Below are 14,470 nucleotides of genomic sequence, written 5' to 3'. Positions count from 1 at the left end.
CTTGCACATACTCACACAAACACCCCCCAAACGCAAATATACATGCCCCCAGACACATACTTTAAAAAACATTTTAAAAAAGGGTTTTATGAAATAATCACACTGCAAACCGCTGCACAACTGGCACTGGACACACTTGAATTATATACATCAAAGCAAAGTGATAACTCGAGATGCCGGAGATGTATAAGGGACAGAAGCAGAATTATGTTAGTAATACTGGAAAGCTCTATCATTGTATTTGATCTGGTCTCAGCTGATCAATGTCAGTGTATTTGAAAAACAAATGAAAGGATTCCTGATACCGAACGAGTCAACAGTCTAATATACGACTTCTATGACTTAGGTAAACTTGGAAAAATGCTTATTAGCCCCTCCAATTATGAAGGAAAAATGAATTCTTCAAAAGTCACTCAACCCCAAGTATTGAAGAAGGACTGAATGCAACGGCCAGGACATCATTTTATGAACAAATAATATATGGATTTCACTAATGATCAGGAGTTCTCCTACTGGACAATCTGGAGCTAAATTTTTGAAATTGTTGCCTCAAGTCAGATACAGTAAGAAATGAGGATGATTGTGGCACTGCTCAGATTTAGATAAGTCAAGTTATTGACTACAGTGGGTGACAGTCGGAAAAGGGAAGACCCATACATCTATTAAAACTGTATGGTTACCATAGTGTTTGAGATAGAGGCATTTTGCCATACGGACTATTGCATAATTTTAATGGTTTGGTATGAACACTTTTTTGATGTCAAATTGTGTCTCTGGAAGTTATTTTCCTAAATATTGATGTACTGTAACACATTTCCCATTCTCAATGTACATTTATAAATCCAAAACGTCAAATGCAGTTCAAGAGGCAAACACAAGTCTATTTAGCCATATTTGTATCAGTTGTCTTATCATAATCTGTATGTGTAATCATGACTCCATTGAAAATGACAACTACATTTTCTAGGAAGTTGTCCCAAAGCTCTGCATCTTTGCTAAATCGGTTATCTCCTCTTAGAAATGTAAGTGTGTGCCCTCTCCAATCAATCCATCATGGCTGTACCCATGATTATGCCTTGGACCTGGAATTGTGCATCCTAACGTATGTTAAAAAGAAAAACAATATATTTGTTTTTCTCAACACACTTCATGCAGTGTTCAAAGAAAGTCACAGATGTCATATGCAATCATTTAGGCATGGTTTAGAGTCCTAGTTTATGCACCATTGATGTATCTATGTATTAAGAATACACAGCAACCAAAAAACAGCATTCTCCAAACATCCTGTGTAATCGCAAAAGGACAGCCTTTGTAAAGTGCACACATAAATAAAAGGTTTTCTCAAGTGTTTGGAGGTGTCTTCCTTTGGTTCGACATTTTGTTTTATGCAATTTGGCAAGACATATATGGTTGGAACAATTGGAAAATCTACATAAATTAAGACAAATTCCACTTAGCCAAGGGGGCCCTTATTATGCCGCCCAAATAATAGTCAGTGTCCTTGATCATTGTACCATTGATATATGAGACATTGTAATATGAGACATTGTTGTGCTGCTATATGCATTACTACAGTGCTCTTGGGCATAGTTTCCACTTAAATAAATGGTAAATAAGAAAAGAGAAGGTTATCTAGCACAGTTGGGCAGAAATGCATATAGAAGGGATATGAACATTGGGGAAGTTATATCAATTGCAAAACAAAGTGATACCAAATAAAAACAATATATTCTCATTACTATGGATCAGTGATCTTAAGAATGAAAACAGGAGAAGAAATTAATTTACAGATACCTGTTTCATGTATTTCTTCCTTTCCAGTGTAAGAAGAAAACACCTGCCCCAAGAACTGGTATTGCTGTTCCCTGAAGTTGTTCTGTAGGTAATCCATTAGCACGACATAGCCGGACTGCTGCATTGTCAGCACTTCACAGAAAAATTCCAGCTGAGGAAGAAAATGTGAAAAAGTTCCAATAAGGAAAAATGCAAATGTAGGATTGTGCTATTGAACAAGATACATGGTGTTAGTGCATAAGAGGTACTTTACCTATGAAAATTAATGGGTAACCCTACCTGAATTTCCGAGATCTTAACAGTATCTTTAAATACAATCCATTCCACATTTTCTGTGCAGGGAGGTGATGAGAGTGATCCATTGTAGGTAAAATATTTGTCTGTGTAATTTGGCAGTAGATTATGCAAAATAAATGGTTCCAATGTTGCCTGTTTTCCTGCAATAAAAAGTACAAGTTCATGATCAAGATGACTAACAGATGACTAAGGTTCATGTTATAGAACCCAAAGGTCCTCATCAGTAATGTCAAACTTTCATTAAAGGAACACAATGCCTCCAACACACATCCCACAGAATAAGGCCCTCATCATGGGATCAGCTTTTGAAAAAACATCCACATGTGGTAATTACCTTTACCACATAGGGATTCCCAAGTGACTCCACTACATTTCTGGCAGTGCGGTAACCGTAATTACTCCATGCTGACAAAGGGAAAAGACTGTTAACCCAAGCAGAATATTCTTGCTGCATGTGTATGAGGCTGGAAGAGGTGCAGCAGTTATTTTCAAAAACACAATGCACCCTTTAAGAAGCAATCCATGATATATGAGTTTCAAATGGATCTTTGGGAGTGATGGTGGAGGAAGTGGTGGTGATGGCCACCCTCGCAAATTAGTAGATGGGAAGAGGTGCTGAGAAAACAGAAGGCACGGTATGTAGGTGGAAACTTCCCAGGGTGTCGGATATATTGTGCTTGCTCCTCACCACCACCCCCACAAACCCCCTTCCCATAATTTTTCCCCACTTAACTTCAGCAGGCCCCAGCACTGGAGTTCAGCAGCTGTCTAACTCATAGCCCCAATTTCCTAAAATAAAATATTAGCATTGTGGGAAAATTCTGTTGCTGATAGGGATAAACCTCACATTCGGAGTCGGAAAAGGCGGTAACATCCTGTTGCCCTAAGGCCTTCAAGAAGGCTGGAGGGCCTATACCCACCATCTAAGCCACCAAACACAGGATTTCTACCATAGTGAATTTCTCAGGCATGAAGCTTGATGTTCTGGCAAAGCAGGTTGATGAGAAGACACCACAGTTGTTCAGACACTCCCCGTCACAAATCCCTGGCTCTCAGAGGCAGTCAAGGATAAGCCTATGGCCATCTACATTCATCCTGTACCATTGACCAGGTGAACAAACAGTGAAATTACCTCAATCGCCATGTGTCTACCCTTATTGGCGATCATCACAAACAGTTTGTCACAACTGGGGCGTACACGGTTCACTGCTTGTGTTTTATTCTTGGGAGGAGGAGGCATGTCTGTCCTAACAATTTCATGCAGTGAGGGGTTGGGAAGCCATGAGGTGGGACAGAATAGAGAAGACATTCCACTCCTTTCCAAAGTTTAGTGGGGTCAGGGCAACACACATTTGAAATGTACCCTGTACAATGACACTAAAGGCTTTGTTTACTTTATCAGCTCTATTACTATCCAGAACAAGAAATGATACACTGGGCTAATTAAGCACTCTGGTCTAATTAACATGATCCAACATCCCTCCCAGTCTAGGCAGGAATCCTTTGGCCACTTCCTTACACTTTGAAGACACAGTTGGGCACCTTTTTAGAACACTCATATAAAAACCAGAAAACAGTAACAAACAGTTTCACATGTGTGTTAATAATGGGTTATTGTGAGTTTGTAGTATCTGTTATCTTAGATAGTAATGGTAACATCAGTAGAGAGGTTGCAAGTACGAAAGGGGGTTGACCCAATGATATTGAACAAGGTGATTGGTCTTGGTTAGCAAGCACACTTAGTGGGGTAGATAAACCACTTGAAACGACAACCCATGCACGTCTTTAGTACCCCTGGTTTCTTGTATATGATTTCTTGGAAAACGTGAGGGAACGTCCATCCTTTTATAAATTTGGAGCTGATGGGCCTGTTACGGAAACATGGTATTATAATACTACAAGAAACGTGGCTCGTTGACTGTCCAGTCCTTGGTGGCTTCATTATTTTTATACAGGAGGCAAGGAGGAGTAAATGTGGTCACCCCTCTGGCGGTCTTATGGCAGCAATGAAGTCTCTCCAGGGCCTTAGTGCACGTGAACTGGATACATTCCATTTTGGTTCCCTGGGTGTTAAGGTAAAGGTGGTCAATGGACATTGTTTGGGAAGACTTTATTGGTAAATATCTATTGGCTTACGGGGGTTGGATCACTGGGTTCTCTGCTGGAAGACCTTGAGCAATGTATATTGGATTGGCAATATGCAACCTAAACAGGACTAATACTGCTAGCAGGTGATTTGAATTCTGGGGGGTGGAGTATGGCATTACAATCACTGATTAGTAAAGAAAAAGAAGTATATGGGAGAAAGTGAGTTTCTGGTTTTTCATCACTGGGCCTTCAGATTTTAAACTGCACCATAAGAGTTGATATCTCTAGCTATGCTACACGGCATAGAGGACCTATCCTTTGAACACTGGTTTATGTTTTATCCGACTGTCTTGTATGCGTGGTGTAGTCTTTTAAACGTGCTAGGTACACCCTGGTGTGACCATCACATGTTGCTGTCTACTTATGAAATTAATTTGGGTAACACAGAATATGAAACCCTAGACGGTCTCAAAGTTAGCTCCGGAAAGAACCGTATTTCATGGAATTATGGCACTGGGGGCCATCTAAACAAAAGGTTGGGATTTATCCTTAGTAAATCCACTTATGATTGGAAAATGGAAACTTTCAACCTATATAATTATCGAATCCGTAGAAAAAAATGAATGCAACAAATTGACTGAATTTATTTGACTGAAAATGGTAGGTATTTTAGCATATGTGTAGTAAATAATAGGTGGGGAGTGGGGTAAGGGTATACGTTATGGTAGGAGAGGTGATGGACGATGCGGGTCCAATAAATTAGGTCATTTATACATTTGTTTTTTTTGCTGAAATTTTCACGACTATCCGATAATTATAATAAATATCTGGAAGTTGTTATTAAAGATACCTTTCTAAGTAAGATGATTGGTGAGAACGGTCAATTTTATCCTAAACCCCGCTCCCATATGTTTGATAAAGAGATGGCACTCACGGAAAAAAAACATGCAAGTCCAAATAGTTGCAAAAGAATTACTTAAGGATAAAAATCAAGCAGAAATTTAAAAAGTATCTCTTAGAAAACATTGTGCAGGTATGCTATAAAACGATGCAGAATTAATGCTTGATCTATTAAAAAGAAGGAATACCTCACGCTTCTGGGAAATTTTTAATGCACAGGTGTCTAGTCAGGCTTGTAAGTAAATCAATGCAGTGACCGAGTCCGATTGCATTTCCCATTTTGAGAAACTTTATCAAATTGGCTCTAAGACCAATTCCAAAATGGGGCATCGGTCATTGGGTACCCTAGACCAAGAGATGTCATAAGGGGAATTAGTTATTCCAGGACTTCAGGGCCAAATCTGTTTTCGAATAGGCTTTTTAAGGCAGAGCCGCACAGTTGGTCCACTATTCTTACCATACTTTTTAAAAATATCATTTGAGTAGAAAAGCTTGCTGAATGATGGACTATCGGCCTATTACCATTATGGATGCCGATAGCAAGGCCTTTGCCTCCCTCCTTTTAATACATCTAGAGGCTTGGGCACTTGAGACGGGTAGGCTGAATAAGTTACAGACTGGTTTCAGGAAGAAACTCAGTACTTACCTTAATGGCTTTGTGATCAGATATTTCCAAGATTTAGCATGGACCAAAAAGGTGACCAGTATTTATGCGGCATCAATGATCTTCTCTGCAGCATTTGACAAGGTCGACCAAAATTATCTGTGGTCCAAATTGGCTAGCTGGGGAATCCTGGAGTGTCTGTTAATACTCATTATAGGTTTGCATGAGTCTTCAGTAATTCAAGTAAGGTTAAACCATGAGGGGGCACTTTCCCATAAGATTGTTACAAGATCTGGCTTTTGGCTCCCTGCCTCGACAACCTTTATGTTTCTGATGTGGGATAACATGTGAGTTCTGCTGCCTTTGTTTCCCATAAGCTGGGACCCTGCTGTATTCTGTGGCTGGCCTATGTGGATGACTTTTATTGTTCGATCAGATGCCATTAGGTCTCCAACGCCTTTTAAATGCAAAAGATAATGAATTAATTGTAAACCTGACGTAAAGTAAAATTATCCAATTTGCTATGATTAGGAATAAATGCATATTTAAATGATATTTGGATAAGGCGCCCCTATTGTATGTGAATAACCTGATTTATCTGGGCTTCCCAAACTGTAGAGGCCACAAAAATAACCCTGTGTAGACTTTTGCAACAAAAAGCGCATACTTTGGTAAATCAAATGATGAGAATGAATTTGAAATATGGCAAGTCTTCTTTGAAACCAATAACGCGGTTTTATGAGTGTACAGTGATCCAGAAACTTGCCTATGGGGCAAAAGTACTTTGCCCTTGGGGTTTGGAGTACCTAGACAAATTGAGTTCCAAATTGAGTTCCAAATGCAATTCCTGTGTCTGCTAGTCACTTAAAATCTTTAAAAGTAAGAGTGAAAAGGAGTCTTTTCAACTTTTATCGGTAGATAAATCTTTGTATCAAGAGCTGAATGTCAGTCTGTGTTTAAAGGATGTAAATTTGTTAATCAAACTGAGAGATCTGTGCAACAGTTATCTTTTGGAAATTGGGAAAAGTCTATCTGATCTCCATGTGCATTCAGGAGTAGTTAAGTATGCTTTATATCAGGCTGATTGGTGTTTAACAACTAATCTGTTCCAAGGCTACTCCTCCTTATCTCATCTTTCAATGGAACATAAACCTTGTGAAGTGGTCTCCCCATATTTGAATCTGTCCCGAATCGATATCATAGGCAGACAATGCTTAGATTCAGATGGAACTTATATTATACAAAGGACATTTTATTGAGGCATCGATTGATACCACTCGAGGAGTCCTATTGTAGATTTTGTAACGATATAATGATAATTGAGTCTTCGAAGCATTTGCTTATATACTTTAAAGCAAGTTTATCTCTACGCACCATGTATTTAGGAAACATATTGCAGATTCTTTCTATGCTGACTGCAAAGACCTTTGAGGGTTATCCCAATACAATTGGAATTGTTGTCGCTGTATTTTTAGGAACCTTTAAATTACACAGCCAGTGAATTATTGATGAATAATTATGTTTTTATATGGTGATTTTATGAAATACTGGTATGCTATTATGAAAATTTAAGGCGTTTGATTTAGATGTAATGTGTGTTTTTATTAGATAGGGAAGATTTTATTAGGTCTAGGTGAGATTATTATTTAACTTTTAGGAATAATGCGCGTGATAATTAAATCTCTATGTTTAATGGGCTAATTCTGTCAGTATCATTATGATTTCAATGTTTTATATGTTGCATGTTTTGATGTTTCCTATACTGGCTCTTATATCATTAATATTACTTTTATGTTGAATACTATATGAAAGGTTGATTGTTCAACTAAATCACAGTAAATAAAAATTGAAAAAATGTAATGCCCATTCTATTGGCATGCTCACTGCCACGCTAGTCTCTTGTTACTGCCTACTGCTGTTCCCAGGCCTGAAACAGTCCTCTTGCTGTATGCTGTACTTTAAAAGTTTGTAATGGACTTGAGTGCTCCTCTGTATCTGACCTCTCCTTGTCTCTAGCTCTGCTCTACCTCCCGGGTCTTACTTTGTAACTCTCGGCCTTCTCCTCCACCATCTCCTGCTTCCTCCACCTGCTCATGCAATTACACTCACTCCTCATTTTCCTCCTTCTCCTCTTGACCCTCCTTTTGCCTCATCCTTGTTCTCTCCTCCTACACCAATCCTACTCCAGCTCTACTCTCCCTCAATAACACTAGACCTCAGGCACTCCAACTCTCGATGCAGCAAGTAGTGATTGGCTACCTTGCATAATGTAGAAAACTGGTGCAATAAAGGCTCTGATTGACCTTCCTGCTCCATCCCATCTTTCCCAGGCTGTGATTATGCCTTCCCCCGTATGCCCAACTCTTCACGTTGTGTGTAAACGTTGTGTGTAAACCCTCCCCCTCCTTAAATATAGGTGACATGGGTTTTGTACTGGTTTGGTTTGTGTGCCCACCATATAAAGGACAGGCAGGAGTTTCATGGCTGCTGACTGGCTTAATGAGCTGCCTGGAAAGTTCATAGGGAATGATCTCTCCTGTCTCTTACCATTTGAACTTTCTAACCTGGCCCTGGCCTCTCCGTCAGTTATGTGGGAGAGACATATGTGCTTCAGGTCGCTTTTCCCAGCAGGAGCTCCGCTAGCTACTCCATTTACAGCCTTCAGGGATTGCATCTGAATGGATGATACCCACTGTCCACCAGAGTTATTCAGTCTCCCCTGGATGGCGTGGCCACTAACTTCATCAGAATATTGGCATAAAGTGAATTCCTTCCAAAAAAAGATAGTTGAATCAAATAATGGCCTTGGGTTTGGTATTTTCTCATTGCTTTCATTGCTAAACTGTTGGAACTCATAAAGAAACAATCCACACATATTTGCTGTTTAATGCTAAAGTAGAGGATCATGGAAGAACCATCTTTTCAGAAATGTTAAGGATGCAAGCTTTATTGCCAAGCTGCTAGAGTCCTAAAGGTATTATTAGAATTGGTATTCTGATTGAGCCTAATTTCGAAGACTGGTGTAACTGCTGTGTAACAATGTGACTTAAGCAATTCATGTTTTATTTTCCCTTGTTATTTCCATTGGCTAAAATAGGGGCAGCTCAGCTCCAGCAACGGCATTAGTTCAGGTTTGCAGTGTGCGAACTGAATGTAGGCTCCACTTAGCAGTGAATTTGCAAGGCCTTTTAATACTGCGTGTTCTCTGTTTCAGAAGCACAATAATGTAATTTAATGTCTTGATGTTTTCAATGTCTTGAAGTTTTATGAGAGCCACACAGCAAGCAGTTGTGTTTGGCATTTGTGATTTGTGCAACTCTTGATAGGACTTTGACTTGGCTGATCTTGAATGCAAGTGCAGGGCAGTGGAACAGAAATGGGGCTCTTCGGGTGCACCCTCTGACAAGCTGGCCTGCCGCCTTCTGCAGAGGCAATATAGACACTGCGTCTGGTCCAAGAAAAGAGTCCATATTCAAGCCTGCATCTCCACAGCGTCCAACAACATGGCTGCATTTTTCAAAGTCTGCAAGGAACTGGCCAACCCAACTACAGCCTCAGCTCTATTGCACCCACCCATGCCCTTTGCGGGGAACTGGCTCACACTTCACCACCAAAACACAGGGCATCCTCTCCTCTCTCTCCTCCGCACCCACTTGTGCACCATCATCACTTTGGCCCCTTTGGCCGCCCCCACCACACCCCCTCTTCTCTCATCCCTCTCCCCTGTCACACCTAAGGAGGTTTCTAGACAAGTCTGGTCTATGAAAGCCTTTTTCCAAACAGGTGGACCCTTGCCCCTCCAAAACCATCAAGGACAGCATTGACTCTCTAGCTCCAGCTTTGGCAGACCTCTACAACCTTTCATTCACCACTGAAGTCTTCCCCACTTCTCTCAAGCATTCTCTTGTGCACCCTTGGCTCAAAAAACCCTCGGCTGACCCTTCTATTCTGGCAAATTATTGCCCGATCTCTATCACTCCTTTCCTGGGCAAACTCCTGGAGAGGTTGGCTATCTCTCAGTTTACCCTACACACTGAATCTGATGGTTGCCTCCATGACCATCAGTCTGCCTTTAGAGCATCCAGAGGCACAGAAACGGATCTTCTGTACACTGTGAAGACCTGCTCTCAAACCTTGACTCTAACTCTCCCTCTGTCCTCATTCTTCTTGACCTCTCATCTGCTTTTGATACAGTGATCCACAATATCCTGATCTCCCTTCTCCGTCATACCCTGGGCATCACAGATCAGGCCATGGTGTGGCTAGCATCCTTTCTCTCTAACCGTCCCTCCCAGGTGGAACTTGGGTCCCTTCTCTCCGCTATCACTCTCTCTACTTGTGGCGTCCGTCAGGGATCTAATCTATCCCCATGGTTTTTCAATGTCTCAAGGTCCCTTTGGCACACAAGTTCTCTGCCTTCACCTCCAACTTTCAGTGTTTTGCGGATGACACACAGCTCTCTTTTAAACTACCCTCGGCCTCTTCCTCCTATTCACTCATTCCTGACTGTCTGTCCACAATTCAGTCCTGGTGTGCTGCTAATGATCTCTGCCCTAATGCCAGTAAGACAGAGATTGAGCTCACTGGGACCCCTGTTCCCGCTTTCCCACTTTCACTCTGGCCTGCCTCCCTCGGTCCTGCGCCCTCACTCACCAGTAAGGCAAAGGATCCGGGGACATCTTCAACTCTACTCTCTCCTTCTCTTCTCACATCTCGGACATCTCCAAAAAGTCCCACTATCAGCTGCACCTCCTAAGGGGTATTCTACCTTTTCTCACCTTCCCTTAGAGGCTCACTGTCACCATAGCCCTGGTTCTCCCGAGACTGGACTACTGCAACAGTCTCTTTCTCAATCTTCCTACTTCTACTCTCCGACCGCTCCAACAGAACAGAACCGCAAGACTTATCCTTGGCCTCAAGCACAGGGACTGCATCTCTTTGGTGCTGAAATCCCTCCACTGGCTCCGGGCGGTTGCAAGGATCAAGTTGAAGTCCCTCTTCATAGTCCACAGGCTTTCTGCGGCCGGGGTCCGTACTATCTACAAACGCTCCATTCCTAAATACTCTCCTTCTAGAGCCCTCCACTCGGCCACCTCCAACTCTCTGCGGGTGAGATGTTTTTCCAAACAGAGATTTGGGGGTATATCCTTATCCTCTGCAGGTGCCTCCCTTTGCAACAGCCTCCCTGCCTCTCTCTGTCTTGAGCCGGACATCCTTAAGTTCCAGAGACTTCTCAAGACCTTTCTCTTCTCATCCTCTTTCTCTCTCCCTCTTCCCTGCTAACCTCCTTTCTCTTCTCTCCTGCTTCCCTCCTCCTTTTTCTTCCCCAACTTGCTCAGTTCGCTGACTAGTCGCCTGGTGCACCTCCGGTCCCAGGCTCCCCCGCCAGTCCTGCACTTGCCTCCGTGCCTCTGCACTCTGCTTGGCATTACTGCACTCGGAATATGTTCCATGAGAGGGGCAACCACTCTGCACTTAACCCAGGCCCCTGCTGGACTGGGCGTACTTGTCCCCCTCCCCTCCTTCGCACTTCCTGTCTGTGCATTTGCACTGCCTTGCATGCATTAGGCCTAGCAAGTTTGTCTGTCCTGTTCTCCTTCTGTCTCCCCTCTGTAGCCTGGTTGTGCCAGAAATACTCATGCACAGGCGCATTAGTGATGATCATACACCATTCAATCTGAAATGTCGCCAGGTCTAGTACAATAGTTAATTGTCCTGTATTTCCTTTTCCCTCTCCTCCTTCCCCCTTCTCTCCCCACTCTTTGTCATGCACTTGCACTATCTGACAAGTCATTAGGAATAGTATGGTAGTTAATTGATTGTATGCTTTTTCCTTCTCCCTTTCCCCCCCCCCCTTCTCTTATTCCTTCCTGTAATCCACCTGCACTATTAGAAAAGCCTCTGGCCCACTATGCTAGTTATTTTTGATCGATCATTCAGAATCTTCAAGGCCTAAGAATTTCGACTGTATTCCCTTGTTCCCTTCCTGCCTTGAAGTGCTTTGAAGCACTTTGCTTGTGTTTACGCTCTGTACAAATAAACAATTACAATTACAATTAGGAAAGTCTTTTGGTGTTAAACACAAAGATGTGTTTTGTATAGTATTAAGATTGATTATATGTGTGTGTGCAAGGGCAGTCAATTGTTAGCAGTCTCATTAGAAAGAGCAAGGAAGGGCTAGGTATGCAGTCTGAAGTTTACTTTGAATCCCCCCCTGCCTGGCCCCTACCATCCAAGAAATGGTGCATACATGTAGGTGGTGTGAAAATGTACCAGCAGTTCTTTGATGGGCTTTTATACTTATAATGGAACAGTAGCACCCGGTTACATAGTGAACACTCTACAGTGCTCTTCTAGTGAGACTGATCGTACCTGTACTCCTCAACAGTTCTGCTATATATTAAGATACAGTAGGCTAATATCTTAGGAGAGGTGTCATACCCTGTTCATAGGACAAATGTTAACTAGTCACAGAAAAGTTTTTGCATATGTTCTGGCGTCATGCTGTGAGAAACCAAAGGGTGTCCCACCTGCTAGTCCCCGGGGATCTCTCTCTTAGGTGACCAGGGCCATCCCCTTTGGAACTTTCGGGGCGAAGGCCAACCTACTCGAGCAGACCAACTGACCAAGGGACGAGAGCCACGGGGCGGAGAACCCCAGGAGTTCCCTGCAGGAGGTCGTTGCCTCCAAAAGGCCATGAAAGATATGTGGAGAAGGACAAATTCCAAACAAGAAGGCTGCATTATGTTTGATGGACGCCAGCGACCCTACCAGGTGAACGGCAGAGTTGGGGAGGCAAGGCTTTGCCTTGGTGGTACTAACCTTGACTCATAAACTGGAAGACAGTAAAGACGAGAAAGAAACGCACACAGCCGGTGAGTTGGCAAGTGACATGAGAGACCTGTGTGTGCTAAAGAAATATTGAAGTGGCAACATTATATCGCACAATTGAAGGCTGCACGAGTGTGGATGAGTCGCAAAGAAAGGCAGACCTGCGAATTAACTTTGAAGTAACGATAGCTGTAAAGTCAGCGATACTGAGTAAAGGAGTGGTCCAGCGAAAGGAAGTGGCCCACTCGAAAGTCTCAATGAAAGGTGAAAGGTTTGTAGCAATAAAGTGAATGAAATGTAAAAGTGAGGTGATTGAAATTAATCCATAGAGAAGGGGAAAGTAAAAATCTGAATGTTGAACATTGGTGCATAAAATAGTGAACTACCCAGACAAGGAAGCACTGGGGCAAATAACATTGGAGTGCGAGTTGAAAACTGGAAAGTTGAAGTGGTCCTGCAGAGCTCTATAGAAAAAAGCCACGCACATTCAAAAGTGTCACAACCCACTTCACGAGGAATTAAACCACGAGGTGAGGGACGAGGCAAGAAGCTGTAGCAGTTGCCGAGGGATTCTTCCTACCGTTGTACCTTTCTGCTGTTAAACCAAACAGACAAAAAGATCCAGCAGTCGGAAGAGGATACACGTCCGGGATACTTCGTCTGCAGAAACAAGAAAAAATAATAAGGGTCAATAACTAGATACACAGACCGGAAAAACTCTCCTGCTCTCTATGAAGAGGAACCCACCTGGGGAATCTCCAGAGATGCATGGTCCAGGTGGTGTTAGGCACAGTCCGGTGGTATTCAGTGTCCCCAAGATCCCATGAATCCTAATACAGGTTCTAGCGAAAACAATTTGAGATATTGGAGCAACCAGGGGAGAGAGACAATACCAAAATAGGAATCAACCAACTATCACAATACCTGAGTACAAGGGTGATGTTCCTTTCAGTAGTAGCTGAATGTTCCTGTAAGCAGGCAGTTTGTGAGGCAGGCAGCTTGTGGTACAGGCAGATTCCCAGAACCTAACTCTGATGGAACGAGGACGTCTAATTCCAGGTAAGTACAGTGCAACCCTATTCGCTGGCACAAGGACGCCTAACCAGAAAAGCGTCTTCAGTCCTGGTGCTTGGAGCAAGTCCATATGTTGAAAACGGCCACTCGCATTCCGGTATGCAGTACAATCCTTGGTGGCCAGTGAAGGGTCCAAGAGCAGATGATGCGAGGAAGGGTGAGGTTGGGGGATACGGTCTGAGCCCTGTTAACGTGTGGCCAGTTCAAAGGACCAAAACGTGAGGCAAATGCAGTCCGTTGTAACGATCCGAGTCCTTGTAACTTGCGGGCAGTTTCGAAGTGTAGGGTGAGACAGGGGAAAGCCAGGAGGAGGTCCGAGTCCTGTAAATGTGTGGGCAGTTTGAGGTACCAAAACGTGAGGCAAAAGGCAGTCCATTTATTGCGATCCGAGTCCTGGTAACTTGCTGGCAGTTTCGAAGTGCAGGGTGAGACAGGCGAAGGTCACAAGGAGTACCGATTCCTGTCAACGGAAATCCAGCAGCAGACACAGAAAAACATGGAAAAGGAGGGAAGACTAAACAAAGCAGGGCTGAGGCATGGACAATATATGAGACTAAATTACACAAACACAAGGCAAGAACGAAGCAGGTCAAAACTTCAATCAGAAGCGCCCGTTGTGGGAAGAAGGGGTGTATATATCGCTCTACGTTTACGTTTACGCTGATTACGGCGATCAGCTGTGTCATTGTACTCAGGACCATGCCGTAAACGTAGAGGAGTAGCCTGTCACCATGGCAAACTGTACCTTGACAGGAATGGCGAACGGCGAAGAATAGATGAGTGAACGTGATAGCTAGTTGTATGCCTTGATTCATTCTTATATCGTATGTGCCTGTAACGGCATGGATTCCTGACAGAAAGTCTTCAATATCAGGAAACGGT

The 14,470-nt window shown here is 42.9% G+C and overlaps 1 protein-coding gene across 8 annotated transcripts in view; it reads right to left on the bottom strand.

Moving 5' to 3' along the window:
* Nucleotides 1-14,470, bottom strand: part of PTPRZ1 (protein tyrosine phosphatase receptor type Z1) — a 949,709-nt gene that overhangs the window by 460,189 nt on the left and 475,050 nt on the right. For all 8 annotated transcript variants that reach the window (XM_069629084.1, XM_069629085.1, XM_069629086.1 and 5 more), the window contains exons 7-8: nt 2,074-2,231; nt 1,795-1,945 (exon numbers count right to left, since the gene is read on the bottom strand). In XM_069629084.1, the coding sequence (XP_069485185.1) occupies nt 1,795-1,945; nt 2,074-2,231 (309 nt within the window). The remainder of the gene's footprint in view (nt 1-1,794; nt 1,946-2,073; nt 2,232-14,470) is intronic.

The sequence above is a fragment of the Ambystoma mexicanum genome, chromosome 12 (assembly GCF_040938575.1).
Source record: "Ambystoma mexicanum isolate Mex_15411 chromosome 12, UKY_AmexF1_1, whole genome shotgun sequence".
NCBI classification, from domain to species: domain Eukaryota; kingdom Metazoa; phylum Chordata; class Amphibia; order Caudata; family Ambystomatidae; genus Ambystoma; species Ambystoma mexicanum.
Note: the sequence above shows the minus strand (reverse complement) of the source record. Positions and strands in the feature narration are given on the sequence as shown.